Source organism: Sinohyriopsis cumingii, chromosome 1 (genome assembly GCF_028554795.1).
Source record: "Sinohyriopsis cumingii isolate HCF-2022 chromosome 1, ASM2855479v2, whole genome shotgun sequence".
Taxonomy (NCBI): Eukaryota; Metazoa; Mollusca; class Bivalvia; order Unionida; family Unionidae; genus Sinohyriopsis; species Sinohyriopsis cumingii.
In genome coordinates, this window is record NC_142961.1 from 4,375,000 (window position 1) to 4,400,542 (window position 25,543).

The window sequence follows — 25,543 nt, forward strand, 5'->3', positions numbered from 1 at the left end:
CTAACATCATGACAGTTGCAACACTTCCTGAAGGAGCACAGCAACCAAACTTTGCCACATCCTCCATACACCCTTATTTAGCTCCATGTTGTTTTTGCCTGAAGACCATTGTCAAAGTTTTTCTGAGGGACAGATGATTTGAAAGCCACCATGAACAACATGCCAAAAGGTGAACTCAAAAATAACATTTTATAATTGGACAGACTGAGAACTTGAGTAGAAGTTAATGGGGAATACTTTGAGAGGATGTACTGACATACTGTTTCCTTCTTTGAGAGGATGTACTGACATAATGTTTCCTTCTTTGAGAGGATGTACTGACATACTGTTTCCTTCTTTGAGAGGATGTACTGACATACTGTTTCCTTCTTTGAGAGGATGTACTGACATACTGTTTCCTACTTTGAGAGGATGTACTGACATACTGTTTCCTACTTTGAGAGGATGTACTGACATACTGTTTCCTTCTTTGAGAGGATGTACTGACATACTGTTTCCTTCTTTGAGAGGATGTACTGACATACTGTTTCCTACTTTGAGAGGATGTACTGACATACTGTTTCCTTCTTTGAGAGGATGTATTGACATACTGTTTCCTTCTTTGAGAGGATGTACTGACATACTGTTTCCTACTTTGAGAGGATGTACTGACATACTGTTTCCTACTTTGAGAGGATGTACTGACATAATGTTTCCTACTTTGAGAGGATGTACTGACATACTGTTTCCTTCTTTGAGAGGATGTACTGACATAATGTTTCCTACTTTGAGAGGATGTACTGACATACTGTTTCCTACTTTGAGAGGATGTACTGACATGCTGTTTCCTACTTTGAGAGGATGTACTGACATACTGTTTCCTAATAAAAGACTATGTTGTGCAGTGCACTAATATTCCAAACCATATTTTTTTAAAAACATAAAAGAAATTCTCTACACATGTATTGAAAATAAAGAATTAGAGTATTGCAATTTCCCCCAAAACTGTATTGTTAAAAGGACCGTCTTTTGAAAACCACCCTATGATAACTCTGAAACCACGGTGATAATTATATTAGAATCTACATGATTGCTGTGAAGAATGTTAATTCATTAATGTTTGGAGATTTTATTTCATTTACTCATTAATGTTTGGTGATTTTATTTTATTTTCACCAGAACTGAGATTAGGTAACACATTTTGGGTGCTGCTTCTGAATACTTCCAGCTACATCTGCTTCCAAGAGATATTAATGCCGAGTATAAGACGAGGCCAGATCAGCATCTCAGATTGTGTTTTTCACTTCGTTCCACAAAGCATGGCGATTTTCCTACCTGTAACTGAGTTGCTAATTGTTTCACAAGAAGTATTTTAAATGTATTATGTACTTTTAGCTACATATAATTACACTGATCTGAAAATTTATTGAGTTACAGATAGGATAAAACTCACGATGCTGTGTGGAATTAAATTATAATAGCTTCTGGTTTCATAAATATTAAAAATATCACTGTATGCTCTTTTAGATTACCAGCAATAGGGAAATTGCATCATTAATACTAAAATGCATTTTCTGGGGGATGGAGGTGATGGGGAAGAGAGATACAGAGAGAAGGATGCATATGTAAGCCATTGCATTTTTCTATTTGCACCTCTTGATCAAAATAAAATATGGTCCGATATGAGAGAGAGAGATGGCCATGATCACACCCGCTTAATATGCAAGAAGAATGTGCTGAATGGAATACTGCCTTCTCATTGGCCAACTGAAAATAAGTTATAAATAAATGCAGAATGTCAATTTCTTTTAACCATTGAGAGGACAGTATTCCATTCAGTGGGGTTACACTTGCATATTAAGCAGGTGCGATCACAGCTGTATCAAGCAGTAGCATGGGAAAATGGTCTGGCATTCCTTAAAGACATGATAGTAAGCCAAACTTTGGATACAAATACTCAGTCGAATGCCTGAGCTAAACATCGGTACCAAATTTGTTATGCTACACGAAATGTAGCTTGAAATAACAGCGTTTATTCTTAAATAGGTCACATGAAAAAAGAGAGAAGTGTCCTCCCTTGTTGTTATTATATAGTACATGTATGACACATAAATTGTAAGCAATGATACGAGTCCCTGTGGTTTAAATTGGTATTGGTTCCATTGGCAAGTTAAAAAATGTCACTTGCTGTGAAATTTGCAATAGTAACCACCTGGCATTTCCTTTAACTGTATGGCAAAATTGTATGGTACAGTATTCATAATGCTCATGGATAGCCTCATTTCCCTTTTGGTAGCCTCACTAATCTGATCTGGTCTGCAGAATCTTGACCTCAAACAGGTTATCTTGGAATGACTGAATACAGCCATATTGTATTTAATTAGCATGTAAATACCACTACAAAGCCCTGTGATTCTTTTAATAATGGAAGTGGAAACAAAAATTAGAAGGAATTGCTTAACTAGTGGTATTATTTGATAATGGAATAAGGTACTGCACTTGTACACAAGTAAAATCAGTCATCGGGTAAGTGAACAATACAGATTTACAATCGTGAAGACAGCTGTCTGTCTGTCTCTCTCAATGGGGCATATGGATTATTTTATCATTAGGTGCAAGAAGAAAATTGTGATGGAATGTGTCTTTTTCATGGTTAAGTCATCTTACTCATAAATTCTAATGCACATATATGTAATTAAATTTAAACAATGTATATTACAAACAAAATACATTACTGGTGCATGCTGCTTCAGCGCAATTACATCTGATCTGTGTTAATTTTTAATACTGAGGATCATGTAATTGTTTAAAATACAAAATGTGTGATCCTATATTTGTTCATACACGATCTCTACCCCAAAATGAAATATTTTTTACTCATTATTTTTTGTACTCTTGAAGAATTATTTTCCATACGAAAAATATGATAAAGCGATTTGGATGACATAATCCATATATAAGTCGATTCAGAGTATAAGACGAAGCTGAAATTTTCAGGTAAAAAACTATTGTCTTATAGACCAGCATATACAGTACACAATTTTGGGATGTGGTGACATTGCCCTTTGGAATCCTTTCTTGTTGAAACCACTGGCTGTTGTACACATGGGTAATACATGTGGACATTTTGTTAAACCCATCAGAGACATCATAGGAGGTATCCGTGACTCACACGCACCATCTTCTGTACTTAATATTTCAGCTCAAGTACCATTGTACTGGGTATGATGGGTTATTCACTCTGTCTGTACAACAAGTACCATTGTCCTGGGTATGGTGGGTTATTCACTCTGTCTGTACAACAAGTACCATTGTACTGGGTATGGTGGGTTATTCACTTTGTTTATACAACAAGTACCATTGTCCTGGGTATGACTATTCACTCGGTTCATAAAAAATAACCCAGTAATAAACCTGGCTTATGAATTTAGGGTGGGGTCACCACTGGCACAGCATTCAAGCATAACTGTTCCAGGCTGACATCCAAGCCATGGGGTGGAGGGCTAAGAGGGTGGTCACAACTGACACAGTATTCAAGCATAACTGTTCCCTGGCTGACATTATTCAATCCATGGGGTGGAGGATTGAGAGGGTGGTCACCACTGGCACAACATTCAAGCATAACTGTTCCCTGGCTGACATTATTCAATCCATGTGGTGGAGGATTGAGAGGGTGGTCACCACTGGCACAGCATTCAAGCATAACTGTTCCTTGGCTGACATTATTCAATCCATGTGGCGGAGGATTGAGAGGGTGGTCAGCACTGGCGCAGCATTCAAGCATAACTGTTCCCTGGCTGACATTATTCAATCCATGTGGTGGAGGATTGAGAGGGTGGTCACCACTGGCACAGCATTCAAGCTTAACTGTTCCCTGGCTGACATTATTCAATCCATGGGGTGGAGGATTGAGAGGGTGGTCACTACTGGCACAGCATTCAAGCTTAACTGTTCCCTCGCTGACATTATTCAATCCATGGGGTGGAGGATTGAGAGGGTGGTCACCACTGGCACAGCATTCAAGCTTAACTGTTCCCTGGCTGACATTATTCAATCCATGTGGTGGAGGATTGAGAGGGTGGTCACCACTGGCACAGCATTCAAGCATAACTGTTCCCTGGCTGACATTATTCAATCCAAGAGCTTGGAACCTGTATAGTAGTAGCATACCAGACAAATAACTTTCATTCCAAAGAGCTTGGAACCTGTATACACACCAGACTACCTTCCTAAGCCATTTGGCAGCTTGAAAATGACATGGCCGATCAACTTCCACTGGATTTGTGGGTGGGAGATTTTCACTACAAGCGACACAGAGGTAACTCATGAGATTCAAAGCTGCTTTACATACATTAGGGGACTGAACATTAGGGCCTATCCTAGAATTAGGGAACCCCCTCAACCTCTTAGCAATTTTATCAGTAGTTAATGTATTTGAAGACTAAATTAATTTTTGGGGAAAGATAGGTTTCTTTGATAGTATTTACCTGATCATAATATCATCACACCCATCCAGTCTCTTCAAAGTTGCATGATAAACTTGACATATCTGTACTTAATACAGATGGAATTAGACACCAGTCCCTCAATCAAAGGGGAGCTCACTTTTGTCTTATTTCCATCTTGGTGGGCAGATGACTGATAGCACTTTTGTGGCTAGAACAAATTCATACTTGTAGTCATAATGTATTATGATCAGGTAGTATAGTCAGAGAAACTTTGTACCTGGGTATTCCTTGGTTATTAGGTAGTTGTTGTTGTTGTTGTTGTAGGGTTTAATGCCATTTTTCAGCACACGATAGGCTATACATGGCGGCCAGTATTAATGGTGGAGGAAGAACCCAGGAAAACCCCGGAAAGAATCACCGACCCACGAGAAGCTATTGGCAAGCTTTCTCACATACCCACATTGGCTGAATCCGAGACTCGAACCCATGCAGACAGAGGTGAGATGGCAGTGATCCATAACGGACAGCGCTTTAGACCACTCGGCCACTCGGGGCCCCGTTATTAGGTAGTATAGTCAGAGAAGCTTTGTACCTGGATATTCCTTGGTTATTAGGTAGTATAGTCAGAGAAACTTTGTACCTGGGTATTCCTTGGTTATTAGGTTAGTATAGTCAGAGAAACTTTGTATCTGGGTATTCCTTGGTTATTAGGTTAGTAAAACAAAATTAGAGATGAAGACTGACACTGCAAAACAACAAAACAATGCTCATTGAAATTGGGATCCATATATGCAGAAGACGAAATCTGAGCCTCAGATGTCTGAAATCATAATTTTGATTATAAGGTTTTTCTTTCATGCTTGTTTATGTGTGAAATAGTAAGCTCATGTTAGAATGCCATCTGGGATACAGTGAATTCATTTATTTTCATGGGTACACATTTGGGGGGGGGGGGCAGAGTGTGATATCATCATTCATTAGGTCTTCTAATTAGAAGTTAGAGAAATTCATTCACTAAAATACATCAAATTGGGGAGCCCCAAGTGGCCGTGTGGTCTAAAGCACTCTCCGTTACGGATCACTGCCATCTCACCTCTGTCTGCGCTGGTTCGAGTCTCAGATTCAGCCAATGTGGGTATGTGAGAAAGCTTGCCAGTAGCTGCTCGTGGGTCAGTAGTTCTTTCTGGTGTTTTCCTGGGTTCTTCCTCCACCATTAATACTGGCTGCCATGTATAGCCTATCGTGTGCTGAAAAATGGCGTTAAACCCCACAACAACAACAACAACAACAGCATCAGAGCGGAATGAGAAATCTCTCTCTGGGTCAGATTTTATAAGCAGGAATTTTGCAAAGCATTGGTCTTGCTTTTGTAATTATCTTTTTTTTTCCAGTGCTGACAGTATAGCTGCCCAGTCACTAGAACACATTCACTCAAATGAAGTGATCATGACAGCAGGCAAATCCAGAACTGTGGAGGCCTACCTAAAGGTAAGGTATTGAGACATCACAGTTGCGTTAGAAATATAGTCATTAAGGTAGAGGTTCCTATTGATGTTTATGCTTGGATTCATTAATTACCTTAACAATACTGGATTTAATGTTATACCTGCATTTGCCTTAAGAAGAGCTCATCCCTCAGATTGGTCAAAACTTAGATAAAAAATGTCCATTATTGAGGACACTCATTTGATTGTGGCATATTTTATGGGAAGAAAATAGCTGCTTAAATCTGAACATAATTTGTGGTTTGATTGCAAAGCCAATTCAGCTGTAGTTAATGAATTCTGGCCTGGAGTTTTATACACTCACCCATGTATGTACGCTTGACCCACCCCCGAACTCTATAGAATGGCCTATATTTAATCCATGCAGAAACGATCAAGGATTAATAATATTAACATGTTTAATAAAACAGATAGTCCACTTATGTTGACACCCCCCCCCCCCCCCGTTTCCTATGCATCTTACATTATCAGTAGACCCCCCCCCCAATACGCAAGCATATATATTTGGGTTATAAAAAAAATTCCATGCATATATACTAATTGGATGGCCCCTTTAGGTACCATTTGCATTTAGGTAATTTTCATAGACACCATTACCAATTAAGTCATGTGATTTGAAATGTAGAGGCTTGAAAAGTTATACAGCCATCAGTGAAAACTAGGTCATTGTGAAATGTGTTTCATGGTTCAGTGTTTTGTACTTACAGTAGAGTTAAGTTCAGTTTCTCTGGCTTAGGGTTTGCATTTGACTCCATTTTTTGACACTTTTGTTTGTAGAGTCAAGAAAATAAAGATGCATCACAAGAAGCACTACACCCTTTTGTCAAAACTAGGTCACTTTAACCTGCTGTTGTTGTTGTTGTTGTTGTGGGGTTTAACGCCATTTTTCAGCACACGATAGGCTATACATGGCGGCCAGTATTAATGGTGGAGGAAGAACCCGGGAAAACCCCAGAAAGAACCACCGACCCTCGAGAAGCTACTGGCAAGCTTTCTCACATACCCACATTGGCTGAATCTTAGACTCGAACCGCCGCAGACAGAGGTGAGATGGCAGTGATCCGTAACGAAGAGCGCTTTAGACCACTCGGCCACTCGGGGCCCCCCTTTAACCTGCATTTCCTTTTATTGTGACCTGTCTTAATCTTTGTGTTTGGCTTGTCTTTTTGTGTGCATTATGTCCTTCAGAGTAAAGTAACTTGGTTTATAGATGCGTCATCAAGAGAACTATACCCATGTATCAAAACTATGACATTGTGACCTACAATTTACATTCCTTTGACCGTATTAAACTTTTTACTCGGTTGTTTCAGTCAATATTGCTTGCAGAGATGTGTGACTTTCTCTGTTTTAAAGCGGAATTCTGCTTTTCTCCAGACTTGAATCAGATTTTTCTTGATATAGTCCATTTTTTTTATATCATCTTCAATCCAGTTTTTTAGAAATGGTCAGTTCAGTCCCAATTTGCAACGACCTTTGTAAATTATTTATTCCATATATTAGTTAGCACATGACTCGCATAAAGAGTATTCTAATTAGTCAAAGGTTTAAATTCATCCAGTGAATCTTCGTGTAATGGAAACTGGTGGCAATGGTAAGAAGAGCACGCTTGCAAAACATGGCATCCTGAGTAGATGAGAGAGACCATGACACAAAATGTTTAAAGTTTTTTAAAAAACGTATGGAAATTGGAATGGCTAGAGCGAAAAGTTGACAGAAATTTAGTTCGTCAGTTAATAAGAAAACTGAATGCTAGAGGACTGGCATTTTATGATGTCTGCAAGAAGGATCTGAATTGCGGTAATCATGGTTGGAAGAGTTTGGAACAGCACCTACAAAAGAAGCTGCATTTGGAAAAATCAAAGCTCAGAAGGCATCTGGAAAAAGTGCAGTTAATTACTATAAGAAGAAAGATTTCTTGCACAAGAGAACAGATGTAGCCCTCTGTCAGAATATGCACACTGCATGTCGCCAATACAAGCACCAGCTTGAAAGGAAAATGGCTCTCATTGAGTAGGAAAACAAACAATTGCACATTGAGCCAAAAGTCATAGTTGATAAATAAAGGAAGGCTAAAGAAATCTTTGCCAAAGCTGCAAAAAGAGCTCAGCTGGCATTTCAACAGGTTGTGTCCATTGGAGAAAAATACAAGTGAATGTATGGGATTATTTGTATATAGTTGATGTAGTTGGGTATTAATTTTACAGATTTGTTATGAAAAGAGAGAAGTGTAATATATTTGCAAAAATTGACGAATTATTGTGACTTAATTACGATGTGAACACTGACATGCACATGAAATAACTTAAGCATCAATAGTATTGGAGAATAAATTCATGTGACTGTAACTATTGTGAAAATATGGAAGTAAAGTTGAACATTTTTGGTAAGTTTATTAGTTTTTTAAATGATTATTTTGGTTTATTTTATGATCATAAGTTGCACCAGGAGCAGTTTTTTATGAGTGTAAAATGCATTTTTGGCACTGCCCCTCGAGACCCCTTTTGGGAGAGGACCCCCATCCCCCCCCCTTAAATATTTTCATCTTTTTTATGGAAGACCAAAATGATGTCTGTATATTGATGCTTCATGCAAAGTACTGAAACTGTTCAGAAAGAACTAAGTTACTGTAACCTATATTTAATTTTCTAGTGATCTGCATTTCACTTATTTGCTTGGACTACTACTGTAGATAGATGTAACTTGATACATGGGGTGCATCAAGAGAAGCACTACACCATTTAGACAAAACGAAGCTTTAAAATTCAAGCATACTGTCACTGGACATTTTCTTATCTTAAAACGTACCCATCAACCATGCTATGTCTCATTACCACTTTACTTTGTGGGTTAAATCAGTCTCATAAAATAATCTTCAGTGTCACTGTTTGGGAGAAAGACAGTGAACCTCTAAATTGGAGATCACATAGCATAGGTAAAGGGAGATAACACTCCTAGTGCTTACATATGTGTGCTGCGAATATGGTTTGCAACAGCTGGTGAACACAACATGACAACCCAGATACTTTTTAAGCACACGTTGGGGTTATATGTTGAATATGGTACATTTTTTATACCTGAAAGTGAATAAGATATTGTAACCTTGTGATCATCAATAGTAGCATTAAACCATATTTGGTTTTGTTGTTATTGTTCTAGGCTTTAATCTCTATTTCAAGACATGGAGAAGATAAGCTTTAATCTCTATTTCAAGACACGGAGAAGATAAGTTTTAATCTCTATTTCAAGACAAGGAGAAGATAAACTTTAATATCTATTTCAAGACATGGAGAAGAAAAGGTTTAATCTCTTTTTCAAGAAATGGAGAAGATAAGCTTTAATCTCTATTTCAAGACACGGAGAAGATAAGCTTTAATCTCTATTTCAAGTCATGGAGAAGAAAAGCTTTAATCTGTATTTCAAGATACGGAGAAGATAAACTTTAATCTCTATTTCAAGACATGGAGAAGATAAGCTTTAATCTCTATTTCAAGACATGGAGAAGATAAGCTTTAATCTCTATTTCAAGACATGGAGAAGATAAGCTTTAATCTCTATTTCAAGTCATGGAGAAGAAAAGCTTTAATCTGTATTTCAAGATACGGAGAAGATAAACTTTAATCTCTATTTCAAGACAAGGAGAAGATAAGCTTTAATCTTAATTTCAAGACACGGAGAAGATAAACTTTAATCTCTATTTCAAGACACGGAGAAGATAAGCTTTAATCTCTATTTCAAGACACGGAGAAGATAAGCTTTAATTTCTATTTCAAGACCTGGAGCAGCTTTAATCTCTGTTTCAAGACACGGAGAAGATAAGCTTTAATCTCTATTTTAAGTCATGGAGAAGATAAGCTTTAATCTCTATTTCAAGTCATGGAGAAGAAAAGCTTTAATCTCTATTTCAAGACATGGAGAAGATAAGCTTTAATCTCTATTTCAAGACATGGAGCAGATAAGCTTTAATTTCTATTTCAAGACACGGAGAAGATAAGCTTTAATCTCTATTTCAAGTCATGGAGAAGATAAACTTAAAGTTCACAGCCCTATTTTTTTCAGGTTTATTTCAGTCTTATTTTGATAACAGTTAAACATGAATGATGTTGCAATGAAGTTTTCTGTTTCAGAATGCAGCAAGAAAAAGGAAGTTTCAAGTTATTGTTGTAGAATGTGCCCCATTCTATCATGTAAGTTAGTGTTCTATGATGTACTGCGATGTAAGTTAGTGTTCTATGATGTACTGTGATATAAGTTAGTGTTCTATGATGTACTGTGATGTAAGTTAGTGTTCTATGATGTACTGTGATGTAAATTAGTGTTCTATGATTAAGTGAAAAAGTTCTGTGTTGTAAGTTCTTTGTTCTTTGATGCAAGCTACAGTGTTCTGTGATGTTAGTTCTTGTTCTATGATGTAAGCTACAGTGTTCTATGATGTAAGTTAGTTTTCTATGATGTAACCTACAGTGTTCTATAATGTAAGTTCTTTGCTCTATGATCTAAGCTACAGTGTTCTATGATGTAAGTTACAGTGTTCTATGATCAAAGCTACAGTGTTCTATGATCTAAGTTACAGTTTTCTATGATGTAAGTTACCGTGTTCTATGATGTAAGTTCTTTGTTCTATAATGTAAGCTACAGTGTACTATGATATAAGCTACAGTGTTCTATAATGTAAGTTACAGTGTTCTATGATCTAAGTTACAGTTTTCTATGATGTAAGTTACCGTGTTCTATGATGTAAGTTCTTTGTTCTATGATGTAAGCTACAGTGTACTATGATATAAGCTACAGTGTTCTATAATGTAAGTTACAGTGTTCTATGATCTAGGTTACAGTTTTCTATGATGTAAGTTACCGTGTTCTATGATGTAAGTTACCGTGTTCTATGATGTAAGTTCTTTGCTCTATGATGTAAGCTACAGTGTTCTGTGATGTAAGTTACAGTGTTCTATAATGTAAGTTACAGTGTTCTATGATCTAAGTTGCAGTTTTCTATGATGTAAGTTACCGTGTTCTATGATGTAAGTTCTTTGTTCTATGATGTAAGCTACAGTGTACTATGATATAAGCTACAGTGTTCTATAATGTAAGTTACAGTGTTCTATGATCTAAGTTACAGTTTTCTGTGATGTAATTTACCGTGTTCTATGATGTAAGTTACCGTGTTCTATGATGTAAGTTACTGTGTTTTATGATGTAAGTTCTTTGTTCTATGATGTAAGCTACAGTGTACTATGATATAAGTTCTTTGTTCTATGATGTAAGCTACAGTGTTCTTTGATGTAAGCTACGGTGTTCTATTGTTATGTTTATTTTATTTAATTTATACTTGATTTAATTTAATGTTTGTTTGTTAGTTTAAATTTTTTAAATTCTATTACATGCTACTGTAATGTAACTTTATTTACTGGATTTGATAGTTTCCACAAATTCAGTTTGACTCGACTCTTTTTTGTAAACACCTAATAATAGAAACTATGTATCTAATGCTGACCTAGTTCCTGATCTTGATTCAGAATCAGTAAGAGTTGAAGTAAACACCTTTTTTATATTTTTTTAATTCTTTCTCAGAGTAAATTCATTGGTTTTAGTCAAAGCCATACTGGGTGTATGTGATGTTAGGCATGTAAAAAGCTTGTTGTTGTTGTTGTTGTAGGGTTTAACACCATTTTTCAGCACAAGATAGGCTATACATGGCGGCCAGAATAATTGGTGGAGGAAGAACCCTGGAAAACCCCGGGAAGAACCACCAACCCACGAGAAGCTACTGGCAGGCTTTCTCACGTACCAACGTTAGCCGAGCCTGAGACTCGAACTCACGCAGACAGAGGTGAGATGGCAGTGATCCGTAATGGTGAGCGCTTTAGACCACTCGGCCACTCGTGGCCCCAAAAAGCTTCTATATTGTTCTAGAAGGGTGGTCATGTGAGCGTCATACAGGGATCTGTTTTGCATCTTAAATTAGAGGTATAACTGTTTTCTATAGAGAATTTGGCAGTTGGGCTTTAAACCATTGACACTTAAAGTTGTTTTGTTGTGACCAGTTTGAGTTTAATTTTTAATTTTTCTTCAAATTATTTGGATTAGGACTGGTCGGCCTGGTGTCAGGATAATGTGACTGGGTGGGACATTATGCTACATGTCTATGGCATGATGCCCCAGTGCTAGACATCACTATAAATTTCCACACTGCAGACATCGTAGCAATATGACTGAAATGTTTGTAAAGCTACATTAAAAGTCCAAATCACACACACATACACTTTCAGATTATTTGGATTCCAAGAGATTATTTTTCCCTGGAAATACTTGTACTCTTAATTAATTCTTTGACAAAGAAGGTTATTGAAATTTACACAGCATTCAAAAGCTGGAATATTATTTTCTGTGATTCGACAAAGAACTGTTGACACATCAATACGATGCTGACCACAGCATATGTCATTGCCTTCCATTTTGGATTTAATCGGGATTCAAACTCAGTTTCATTGGGGTTTTTATTACTGGGACTTATATTTTTTTAATTCTTGGATTATTTTTGGATTTGATGCCTTTGAACTGTAAGTTCTTTTTTTTAATTTTTACCTTGTTTTTCTAGAGAAATTTATTTGTTAAATTTTACAAAGCTTGTTGTCTTCACTCTTTTCTTGTTATGTTTTGTAAAAGCCTAAACATAACACTATGAATTAAGTTACAGTATTCTACAATGTAAGTTATAGTGTTTTCTCGTGTAAGTTACTGTGGTCTATAGCATAAATTAGTGGTAATATGATATAGGTAACAGCATTCTATGATATAAATTACATTGTTCTATGATATAAGTAACAGTGTTCTGTGATCTAAGTTAGAGACATAAGTTACAGTGTATCATGTAAGTAACTGTTCTATCATGTAAGTTACAGACTTCTACGTTGTAAGTTAGTGTTCTATGATTTAAGTTAGTATTCTACAGTGTAAGTTAGTCTTCTACATTGTAAGTTCAGTGTTCAGTGATGTAAGGACTATGATGTTGTTGTTGTTGTGGGTTTTAACAACATTTTTCAGCACACAATAGGCTATGCATGGCAGCCAGTATTAATGGTGGAGGAAGAACCCGGGAAAACCCCAGGAAGAACCACATACCCACGAGAAGCTACTGGCAAGCTTTCTCACACACCCACATTCGCCGAATCCTAGACTCGAACCCACGCAGACAGAGGTGAGATGGCAGTGATCCATAACGGAGAGCCCTTTAGACCACTCGGAGCCCCGTACTATGATGTAAATTACAGTATTCTATGAGTGTTCTGATATAAGATGTATTCTTTCATGAAAGTTACCATGTTTCTATTATGATAGTTAATACAAGTTACAGTGTTCTGTGATGTAAGTTACAGTGTTGCAGAATTTGAATTAATGATGTTTTCATTGTTTTTACTTAAACTTTCATAAATCTATTGCTTTCTAAGTTGTAAAATTTGATCTACAATTATCACTGTAGTTGGTAACAAGACTGTTACCAAAGAGAAGATAACTCTTGCACAGTATTGATTATTAAACTGTTAACTTTTTTGTCACTGAGGAGTTCTATGTAGGGTGACAATTTTACAGATTCGGAAAGTTAATATTGGTCATTAAGCATCTAGACTAAAATAAATTCTTGTTCCTCTGTAGGGTCAAGAACTTGCTGTCAGTCTTGCCAAGGCCAATATTGAAACAACTGTTATTAATGACTCAGCTGTTTTTGCAATGATGTCTCGAGTCAACAAGGTCATTATTGGAACACACACAGTTATGGCTAATGGAGGGTAAGGAATAATTGTGCTAGGCGAACATTTTATGTAATTATGATATCAATCAATTATGTGCCTTCTTTTCCTTTTCTGAAAGATGAATGTTTCATTAACACACTCTCACATATTGTATCCTGCAAAGAATATTTACTTGCATCTAATCATGTTTTCATTCTAATTAGAACCTTTGTTTATCAGAAAGTGAAAGAAAGGTATGAAGTTGTAGGTTGGTAATTGGGTTTGAATTGTGCAAAAGTTTGTTTCATGAGATATTTAAAAAAGAAAAATTTCTTAGGAAATCAGAATTCAGAATGACATTTCTGTACAAATCCGTGTTCACTGAGGTTTATTATTTACTCAGGACATTATTAACAATTTTAAATATTTTACAAAATATTTAACTTTTTGGATTTAGACTGTTTGGTTTGTATTCTAATTTTGACTATATTTTTCCATCATCCCCTCCCCAAACTATTTTTCATCTTTTATTTTTAATACCCAATACACAGTATAAGATTTCCATCCTAGATTTGATTGCTGAGTGTGATTTAATATAAAATTTTATATGCAGGTTGAAAGCAATCAATGGAAGCCATGCCCTAGCCCTAGCTGCCAAGCATTACTCAACTCCTGTAAGTAAGCTTGAAAATTATAAATATTTTTCATATCTGAAATTGCATAATATTTATATTTCTTCCATATGGAATGGTATATATTATGGTGTTGTCCTTACCATCTTCTGCACAATGACTTGAGTTGTCTATCATCTATAGTTATCAAATTTTGTGGATGGTTTGTACTTGGGATAAGGAAGAACTTTACTGATTTCAATGTTATCGGGGTCATTGAAAGAAGATATATGGATTCTGCACAAGAATTTGTCCAGCATCAACATGCCTTAAACTTTGTGGATGGCTTGCACTTGGGGTAAAGAAGAAGCCTATTGATTTAGATGTCAGAAGGTCAAATGTCCAGGTCAGTGGTATAGAGAAGAATGTTTCTGCACAATAACATTAGTTATGTTTTGGGTGGTTTGCTTTTATGGTCATTTTTGGGACCAAAAGGGCAAAAATTAAAGTTATTTTGATTCAGCAAAGAAATGCTGTTCCTGCAAGTTTGTGAATAATTTACACATTTGGTAAAGAAGAAACCTATTGATTTCGGGGGTCACCAGGTCAAAGGTCAATGTCCCTGTGACAGAAAAAAACCTTTTGCATAATAACTGTATTAATGAGTTTGTACAGCATGTAAGTGGGTAAACCAGGTTGCATTTTATCCTTGCTTAATATGCAATACTTGCAAGATAATGGTTCAGTTTTCTTTTTAAAAAAACATGCTGGTTGCATTTATGGTGTTTGTTTTACTTGTTTGCTTGTAAAACTCAGACAGTCTGTTTATTATGTACATATACTGGTAATATGTTTTGGCAGAAACTTTCTCTAAGAATGTGATCCAGTTCCAACATTGTTCTTGTTCCACAACATAAAGAATATTGTTGTTGTTGTAGGGTTTAACGCCATTTTTCAGCACACGATAGGCTATACATGGCGGCCAGTATTAATGGTGGAGGATGAACCTGGGAAATCCCCGGAAAGAACCACCGACCCTGGAGAAGCTACTGGCAAGCTTTCTCACATACCCACATTGGCCAAATCCGAGTCTCGAACCCATGCAGACAGAGGTGAGATGGCAGTGATCCATAATGGAGAGTGCTTCAAACCACTCGGCCACTCGGGGCCCCCATAAAGAATGTTTCTGCCAAGAAAATGTAAAACCAAAATAGTATACCTCTATTCATATTATCTTACCTCAGAAAATCTGTTGCATAATCCATATATATACTCCAAAAAAGCTTGAAGCAGTCTCAGGACTAAAACTCCAAATATGGCAGTCATAAATATATAATGGAGCCAAATCATTTAGACTTTTTTACATATGTAGTGGAGCCAAATCATTTAGACTGGCTTAAATGTGGAATACAATTACCTGACTGTACATTATAGGTATGAAATCAGAAGTGACTACATTTAGTCCAGATTTGCTAGTTTATCAATTTAGATTAATCCGTTTGAGTGAGAATAGGAATTTATGTGTATGACTGTTTTGACTATCATTACCTTTAAGTAGCTTACTGCTTGCATTGTTTAGGGATCTGCTTGATTTTGTAAATTGTCAGCTGTTTTGCCATCAGTTAATCCTCATGGTAACTCAGGTACTCATAGTGGCATCAGGGCCTGGTGCTGAGTAATGTCATCACAGTGGCATCAGGGCCTGGTGTTGAGTAATGTCATCACAGTGGCATTAGGGCCTGGTGTTGAGTAATGTAATCATAATAGCATCAGGGCCTGGTGTTGAGTAATGTCATCATAGTGGCATCAGGGCCTGGTGTTGAGTAATGTCATCATAGTGGCATCAGAGCCTGGTGTTGAGTAATGTCATCACAGTGGCATCAGGGCCTGATGTTGAGTAATGTCATCATAGTGGCATTAGGGCCTGGTGTTGAGTAATGTAATCATAATAGCATCAGGGCCTGGTGTTGATTAGGGTAATCATAGTGGCATCAGGGCCTGATGTTGAATAATGTAATCACAGTGTCATTAGGGCCTGGTGTTGAGTAATGTCATCACAGTGGCATCAGGGCCTGGTGTTGAGTAATGTCATCATAGTGGCATCAGGGCCTGGTGTTGAGTAATGTCATCATAGTGGCATCAGAGCCTGGTGTTGAGTAATGTCATCACAGTGGCATCAGGGCCTGATGTTGAGTAATGTCATCACAGTGGCATCAGGGCCTGATGTTGTTAGGGTAATGGCAGTGGCGTCAGGACCTGATGTTGATTATGGTAATCACAGTGGCATCAGGGCCTGATGTTGAGTAATGTCATCACAGTGGCATCAGGGCCTGATGTTGATTTGGGTAATCACAGTGGAATCAGGGCCTGATGTTGATTAGGGTAATCACAGTAGCATCAGGGCCTGGTGTTGAGTAATGTCATCACAGTGGTATCAGGGCCTGGTGTTGGTTAGGGTAATTACAGTGGCATCAGGGCCTGGTTTTGAGTAATGTCATCACATTGGCATTAGGGCCTGGTGTTGAGTTATGTCATCACAGTGTCATTAGGGCCTGGTGTTGAGTAATGTCATCACAGTGGCATTACGGCCTGGTGTTGATTTGGGTAAGCACAGTGGCATCAGGGCCTGATGTTGACTACCCTAGTCAACATCAGGCCCTGATGCCACTCTGCTTACCCAAATCAACACCAGGCCGTAATGCCACTGTGATGACAGTAATCACAGTGGCATCAGGGCCTTGTTTTGAGTAATGTCATCACAGTGGCATTAGGGCCTGGTGTTGAGTAATGTCATCACATTGGCATCAGGGCCTGGTGTTGAGTAATGTCATCACAGTGGCATCAGGGCCTGGTGTTGAGTAATGTCATCACAGTAGCATTAGGGCATGGTGTTGGTTAGGGTAATCACATTGGCATCAGGTTTTGATGTTGAGTAATGTCATCACAGTGGCATCAGGGCCTGATGTTGATTAGCGTAATCACAGTGGCATCAGGGCCTGGTGTTGACTAGGGTAATCACAGTGGCATCAGGGCCTGATGTTGATTAGGGTAATCACAGTGGCATCAGGGCCTGATGTTGATTTGGGTAATCACAGTGGCATCAGGGCCTGATGTTGATTTGCGTAATCACAGTGGCATCAGGGCCTGGTGTTGACTAGGGTAATCACAGTGGCATCTGCGCCTGGTGTTGAATAATGTAATCACAGTGGCATCAGGGCCTGATGTTGAGTAATGTAATCACAGTGGCATCAGGGCCTGATGTTGATTAGGGTAATCACAGTGGCATCAGGTTTTGATGTTGAATAATGTAATCACAGTGGCATCAGGGCCTGATGTTGATTTGGGTAATCACAGTGGCATCAGGGCCCGATGTTGATTTGGGAAATCACAGTGGCATCAGGGTTTGATGTTGATTAGGGTAATCACAGTGGCATCAGGTTTTGATGTTGATTAGGGTAATCCTAGTGGCATCTGTGTTTGATGTTGATTATTCATTCACCAGCTTTTGAGTATAGGTGAAAACATTCCTTAGTTTTTGTTCCTAGTGTTCTTTTTTTAATTATTGGGCTTAAAATTGTTTTTAATTTTTTTAAATTATTACAGATTGAAAATGGGGATGGGTGGGAAATTTGAGGATTTGAACATTTAGGTTGTTTATGGTAGACATTTTGTTCTGGATTATTCAGTTTTACATTTTTAAAACTTTATATGGCACCGTTTAGCCATTATTGTGTTGATGTGTTGCTAAATGCTAATGCTTGCTTACTTATCTAAATACAAATATGTGAATGAATAAATGACATTCAGAAAATGAAATTGTTTTCATCTCAGCATCTTCTGAATGGATGGTTGTATCAATATGGAACTTTAACTGTAAGCCTTAAGAGTTAAATCTAAGGTAACAAGGTGTGATATAAAACTTGTGGGAAAAACAGTTGCCACCTGTACAGTAACTTATGACTGCAGATTTGAACTGTTAAAATGAAGTCCTAGGCATTGTAAGTTACAATAAAATATGGCATCGTTTATTTGCCAATCAATTGCTGGTGCTTTTATGCACACACTGTAGAGCATAGTTTCTTTGAAGCATGTCCAAAGGGCAGTCCTTTGCACAAGATAAATGCAGTGATAAGGATTAACTGTTAATTAGTCACACTTTCCTTATGCTTGCATACTCAAGTCTAATCTTTAGCTATTATGCAGTTTAGCCACAGCTAACCAGAATATGAAAAGCGGGGCTTGTTCTGGCTAAAATAAGGCATGTCACAAGGAGAAATGGCATGTCCCATGGACTCTCGCACATTGTGGCAAGGGGTGGGGGCAGTAGTTGCCTCCCCCAGTTTCACCTTTAAACATGTTTTGGCCTGCATCCATTAAATTTCATGGTTGACAACTACGTGTCCCCCACCAAAAAAAGTTTCTGTGGGCGCCTTTGGCATGTTCTTTGAGAATTTCACCCTTATTGGACCTAGAAGATCAGTCCTTATTTGTTGAAACTGGCGCTTACAAAATGCCATGTGAAAACTTCCCCATTTTAGGTCCAAATGTCATGATTTTATTTGTTATTCTCCTTACTTGGCTTTTCAAAGTTGACAGGCATGCCAGACTCCAATTTCCACAAGCCCAAAATATCCCCTTTTTTAATATTGTCACACAGCATTGCAATAGTTACAATTTGATTATAAATTGAATAAAAATGAATTACACTTGAACATTATTCACATAACTGAAATGATCATGTCTTGCATTCTATATATGCAGTATAATCCGACTTCAAAGAAACACTGTTGCTGGTCACAAATTTGTCAAAATATAATACATAGCGGCTTAAACATTCTCATTCTTGGCGATAATATGTAATAACTTTTGTTCTTATACACGCATCTATCATCTATTTAATTACCTATAATGAGTTGTTCCACTTCCTGATCCTACCTGTGCAAATTAGCACAATGGGTTCATTCCCTGCAACCTTCGACACATCTCACTAGCTATTGTCAGCCAGTTAATGTCAAACTTTGATTTTATACCTGACCTCTTTGCCTTTAATTGTTGCTGTTTATACATCCCAAGGGATAGTTTTATATAAGTTCCAATCATCTACAGATTAAGGTTTATACATACTACATGTAACGGGCATAGACTGAAAGTTTTGTTTGTTTTCTATTTTTATTTTTTTATTTTTAAGAGTACTGAAAATTGTGTTTTCTCAAAAATCATGACCATGTCGGTGTGGGTGGGGTGGGAGTACAAAATCGAATTTTCAGCAAGGCTTCCATGTGATTAAAATCAGATCTCAATTTCTTGTAGGACAGTGGTAATCTGATTTAGATTGTGGCATGTTATAGCATGTATGTCAACATATTGAAAGTACATTTACTCATTTCATCAGCGTGATCAGAGTTTCCTCAGGCAAACTATTTTTTATTTTGACAAGCCCGATGGGCACCTCATTTTGAATACAGGATGGGCCCAGACTAATATTAGAGGGGTCGTGGAATTGGACTATCAGATTTTTTGAGCAATGAAAATTATTCCCGTGTTAAATGTTCTATTGATTGGAAAGATTTGATCTTTGAATTGTAATTTGCATATAAAAAAATATTTCTAAATGGTACTGGTTATTGAATTGTGCAGTATTTCTTCAGCTTGCATCTGGGACTTTTTTTTCCCACATGCGTGAATTGGAAGTGCAGAGCCTGAGCCAGAATAAATGAAATACCCAAATCACTTATTCTTCTTTCTGTTTAGATTCTCTTTTTCTCAAACTAAAAACAATGTGATAAGCAGAATCTCAAATGGGTAATGATGTAATATTGAATTTATAAAACTTGTAGAATAGTTTTCAACTTTTGCTTGTCAAGACTCTCAAGCTGGCAATTTTTTCAACTTGTTTCATAAATTCAGTTTAAAATCATTTAAGACATGTATGTCTTCATCTTGAAAATCTTGATTTAGTGTATTGTTACTCCTCCTGAAGGTTTTCAGTGAAAGATTTCTAGTTGGTCCTAAATAAATGTGTCAGTCTGACATGCAGTATTGCCAACATGGTAGCCACCTTCAAAATTATATCACTACTTCCAAGTGGATGGTGAATTTGTATAAGAATTTAACTGAAAGACGAATGATGTATGCTTGATACTAAATGAAAATGGTGCTTGTTTGACATCCTGTATAACCACCAAGCTTTGTTATTGTTATTTTTCCTAAACATATGGCTAAATCTACAAGGGTGGTCACCACGAGACTTTTTATTATGTCTGGTTTGTCCAGTATGGTGAGCATCTTGAAAAAATTGTTATGGCAACTTCCTGTGATGTCTTATTGGTTCTAGATCAAAAGGGTGCTGGTCAGACCTCCAGTATGGCTACCATTATAGCCATCTTGAAAACTTTCTTTATGGCAACTTCCCATGATGGCTTATTGGTCCTAGATCAAAAGGGTGCTGATCAGACTTCCAATATGACCACCATTTTAGCCATCTTGAAAACCTTGCTATGGCAACTTCCTGTAATGTCTTATTGGTCCTAGATCAAGAGGGTACTGATAGACTTCCAATATGACCACCATTTTAGCCATCTTGAAAACCTTGCTGTTTTTATTGGTGCCTCTTGGCAACTTCCTGTGATGTCTTATTGGTCCTAGATCAAAAGGGTGCTGATCAGACTTCCAATATAGTCACCACTGTAGCCATCTTGAAAATCTTGTAGCTACTTTTCCTAAACAGGTAGTTTTATTGACATGGGGTGTGCAATAAAAGACTCATAGTTTGTCCCAAGTAAAAATGGTGCCAATCAAATTCCCTATATGGCTGCCATGGTAGCCATCTTGATAATCTTGTTATGGCTGCTGCTTCTAAACATAAAGTCATTTAGGCATTGGGTTTTCAGCTTTTTTTATTGGTACCTATTGATCACAAGACATGCAATATGTCAGCTGTTTTTATTGGTCCCGTATCGATCACCTAACATGGAATATGTCAACTGTTTTTATTGGTCCCTATTGATTACAAAACATGGAATATGTCAACTGTTTTTATTGATCACAAGACATGCAATATGTCAGCTGTTTTTATTGGTATCTCTTGACAATTCCTTCAATTAATTAAGATGTCAAAATTTTCAAAAATGTTTACCAGGTTCCCATCAGTCGTAACAATCGGGAACCCAGTCAAAGGGAAAAACCTGAACTGCTTTGTTGTAGATTCAGACCTACCAACCCCCAAGAGAGGTATAACTACAATTTATTATTAATATTAGTGGCAAAAAGCATAATCTCAGCATAAAATTGAGCAATCTATATATAACATGCCATAATTACAGAGAACTGTGTGAAAAATGTACATATTTATTGTATTTAATGTACATTTATTTATGCTACATACCTGGATCTGCAGTTAAAAATTTTTCAAAGACTGGCTCAATCCTTGTGGATTAGTAGTTAATACAATAGTATAGACGTAAAAGTAATGGTAAATTATTTATGTTTAACGGTCTACATGTCTACAGTAACTTTCGCTAATAGTCATAAGTCAACAAATGATGATTATTGTATTATCCTTGGCCTGCCATGGTTCATCCATTAATGTTACTCCAGTGCAGCATGTTTTTAAGTTTAGTAAAATCCCTCTCCTCTAACATTTTTCAGTCATATAACATCCAACAGTCACATTGATACAGTACGGTTTTTTGTGATATCTGGTGCCATTTTTTTTTTTAATTTAGACTGGTCTGCTATGTATGCAGTATCAAAATAGAGCGAATCTTTGACAAGTGGTTTCACTTTCAAGAATACCATCTGTTTTCTTGTAACTGTTTTGAGTAAAATTCATGCAGAAATCACCATTTTTACACGTCAATATCGATTAGATTTGTTTCTTCAGTGTTATTAAATAACAAAGATTTCCCTTATATTTAAATATTTCAGTGAAAAACTTCTTTCTGTATAGTTGTCCATTTCATTCATTTTTTCAACACAAGAAATGCATGTTACAGAAACCAAGCTTTTGTGTTGCCTTTGCACTTATAAAAATATCTGCCATTTGTTTCCCGCTAGTAAAAAAATAGTCCAGTAAACAAACATGTGAACAGCGGCTCTGACTTGAACAAGCTAATAGTCACTCCAGGGCCACAAACTTGAGGCAAAAATGGCATTACTTAAAATGGACATTTATATTGTGCTTTCTTTTATTTGAGTTGTAGTACATATTTAAATTTTATTATATCGAATATTTCTTAATCAGTTCTTACTGTCGTTGAAAGGTACTAACCTAGTTAATGTCATCAGGATCTCAAAACAAGTGCATTTAAGTCACGAGAAAATGGTGCACGAACCATGGACAGGCACGAAGTTAGGATGGTCTAGCTTTAAATAATCAGCATCGATTCTTAAATAGGTCATGTGAGAAAGGAGAGAAGTATTCTCCCTTGTTTTATTATATGGTACATGTATGACAAGTAACTTGTATGCAGCCATATGAGCCCCTGTCATGATGAATAAATTCTCACACACCATGAACTTCAAACTCTAATCATTATTCTGTGTCTCGATCTGAATTCAGAATGCTTTTATTTTTTTAACAGGTTCATGTTTGCTCATTTTATTATCCAGGTTATTATTAATGGGCTGGTACCCATTGGCATCTTTATTGATAATTAACCTAATCAGAGTGGTTTCACATTCTGTTGGTTCACAGCTTAATCAATATTATTTGTGTACAGGTAAAACATTCCTTAGTTTATGTTCCAAGTTTTTAATTTCTATCAGTTTAAATTAAAATAATCTTGGTGTAATGGCATTTTTGGTACTATTTAAGATAAAAATTTTGAAAATATGATGGGTGCAATTATTCAGCTTAATAATGGTAAATAAATTCAGATGATAGTTCCTTTGATCATTTACATGTTTTAATCATTTACATGTTATAATCATTTACATGTTATAACATTTACATGTTATAATCATTTACATGTTATAATGATTTACATTATAATCATTTACATGTTATAATCATTTACATGTTATAACCATTTACATGTTATAATCATTTACATGTTATAGCCATTTACATGTTATAATCATTTGCATGTTATAATCATTTGCAGAAAATAAACTCCAAAATGGATCAACTACATTTCTAAATCTATGAAGTGTAATGAAAATCTGAAAAAATATAACAAAATGTTATGTTTACTGTGATAAAAATAGATAACAAAGACTAGGATATATACATTATGTTGATATTTAGTGTTTTCGGAATTGGTTATGGACCATCTCACCACCAATGATATACCCACCAGAAGGAAGGTGGAACTTGTCACATTATGATGTCAGTCTTTTACCAGTTTTGTTTCCATACAAGTTGTCCACCATCTGCAGTTATCAAATTTTGTAGATTGCATGCACAATAATTTTAGTTTTTCCATCATCTGTGGTTGCCAAATTGTGTGGTTGGTTTGCACTTGGGGTAAGAAAGAATCCTTTTTGTATTTAGATCTTAAGATCAGAGGTCAAGGTCACTGGCAAATTGAAGAAAAATTGTTTACTCTCAGTGACATGTTCATCATCACATACCATGACCAAACTGCAAGAAGAAAAATGGTTTCTGCACAACAAAATTAGTTCTACATCAATCAGGAAAGTGGACCAAACTTTGTAGATGATTATACACCTGTTGATAAGGAAAAAGCCTTTTGATTATGGGCTCAAAAGGCATAAGGTTGAAATCCATATTATTGGAAAAAGGAAAATGGTTTCTGCACAAATTTTCAGGTAATCTGGCAGGTGTAGGGTGAGACATTGATTTAAGTTTTCTGGCAATGTTAGCAATGAAAGCTGAGATTTTGGTATTAAGATTTAGAGTTATCTCCATCGCTGACCACTTCACAGGCAGGACATAATGTTTTGCAGAAAACACTTGATCATCCATGATGAGGGTGGCTGAATGGTCTAAGGCAATCACCGACATCTCACCTCTGTCCATGTGGCTTCAAATCTTGGCCCAACGTGGGTAGGTGAGAAAGCGTGCAGTAGCTTCATGTGGGTCTTCCTCCACCAAATATACTGGCCGCCATATATAGTCTGTTGTGTGCTGAAAATTGACATTAAACCACATAACAACAACAACAGCAACACCAGCAACAAAATTCATATGGGATATGTTCAGTCATAGGTTGCTTGGAAACTTAAAATCATTACAGGTGACCAATTTGTAGGTAATGTACATCTGTTGAAACATAGAATCTCTACTGTTGCCCAATCTTTATGTGATGGTGATAAGGAAATAGAAGTCATTTTAGAATGACTAGTCCCACATGTAAAATTCCCTTATCTTCTCTAACAAATGTAAGTATGATACTCGCTACAAATCGGGTCCATCTGCAAACAACAAAATGTGCCACCAGATCAGGGTTTATGCTATTTGTGCTTTTGATTAATCCTAACAAAAACTGCGTAGACCTAGATCTGCTAGTGCTTTTTTATGGAAGATAAGTGTCTGCATTGTTTGCTTTGGATCCAACTTGTCAACGAGTATAAATAATAATGATATAAGGGAATGTGAACTCATTATGTGTCTGTATTAACATGAATTTTCCATTTCAGGTTATAGTTTGTGCTTCAATTTACAAGCTGTCACCACAGTACCTGTGTTCCTATGACCAGGTAAAGTATTTTAAAAAAATTCTTTTATTGTTAAAATGTCAGTTTAAGGACAATATCTTCATAATTTAGAATGCAGTTAAGTATTTTTTATATAAAACATTAAGTTTAAAATCATACTGGAAAATGCATTAATTTATGCTGGATATACCTATTTTGAGCAGGTGACAACGAGGTACAGAGTATGTGCCAGAAATGGATAATGCCTAACATCTCCCCACAGAGTTTCCGATTGTACATTTCTAGAAACTACCGGTATTTCCCAGTGTCATGAAAATTTTGTCATGGACAATTTGTCAGGAAAAAGATATAAGGCTGATATAAATTCAGTAAAATTATTTAGGACCAAAAAATAGACAGTCACTGGTACTCTGTGGTTGTTTTATGCCTAAGGCTACATGAATGAAATAACAGCTTGGATCATGATCATTCTCTGACATGGCAAATGAGACTTGACCGACGTCTAACAATTAAAAATTCTGTACTGCCTTTCTGCGGGAGGAATTACAGCTAGTATAACACTTGAGATCTCCAGTATTCAAGACACAAGACATCATGTTGTGTTCAAATACCGTTTTTATTCATGAGCAAGAACTCTCTTCAAAAATGGA

At 36.6% G+C, this 25,543-nt stretch overlaps 1 protein-coding gene across 1 annotated transcript in view; it reads left to right on the forward strand.

Moving 5' to 3' along the window:
- Nucleotides 1-25,543, forward strand: part of LOC149806333 (translation initiation factor eIF2B subunit beta-like) — a 46,863-nt gene that overhangs the window by 15,065 nt on the left and 6,255 nt on the right. Inside the window, exons 7-11 of the mRNA XM_089951704.1 lie at nucleotides 5,819-5,915; nucleotides 10,060-10,119; nucleotides 13,586-13,719; nucleotides 14,276-14,336; nucleotides 24,876-24,935. Of these exons, the coding sequence (XP_089807830.1) occupies nucleotides 5,819-5,915; nucleotides 10,060-10,119; nucleotides 13,586-13,719; nucleotides 14,276-14,336; nucleotides 24,876-24,935 (412 nt within the window). The remainder of the gene's footprint in view (nucleotides 1-5,818; nucleotides 5,916-10,059; nucleotides 10,120-13,585; nucleotides 13,720-14,275; nucleotides 14,337-24,875; nucleotides 24,936-25,543) is intronic.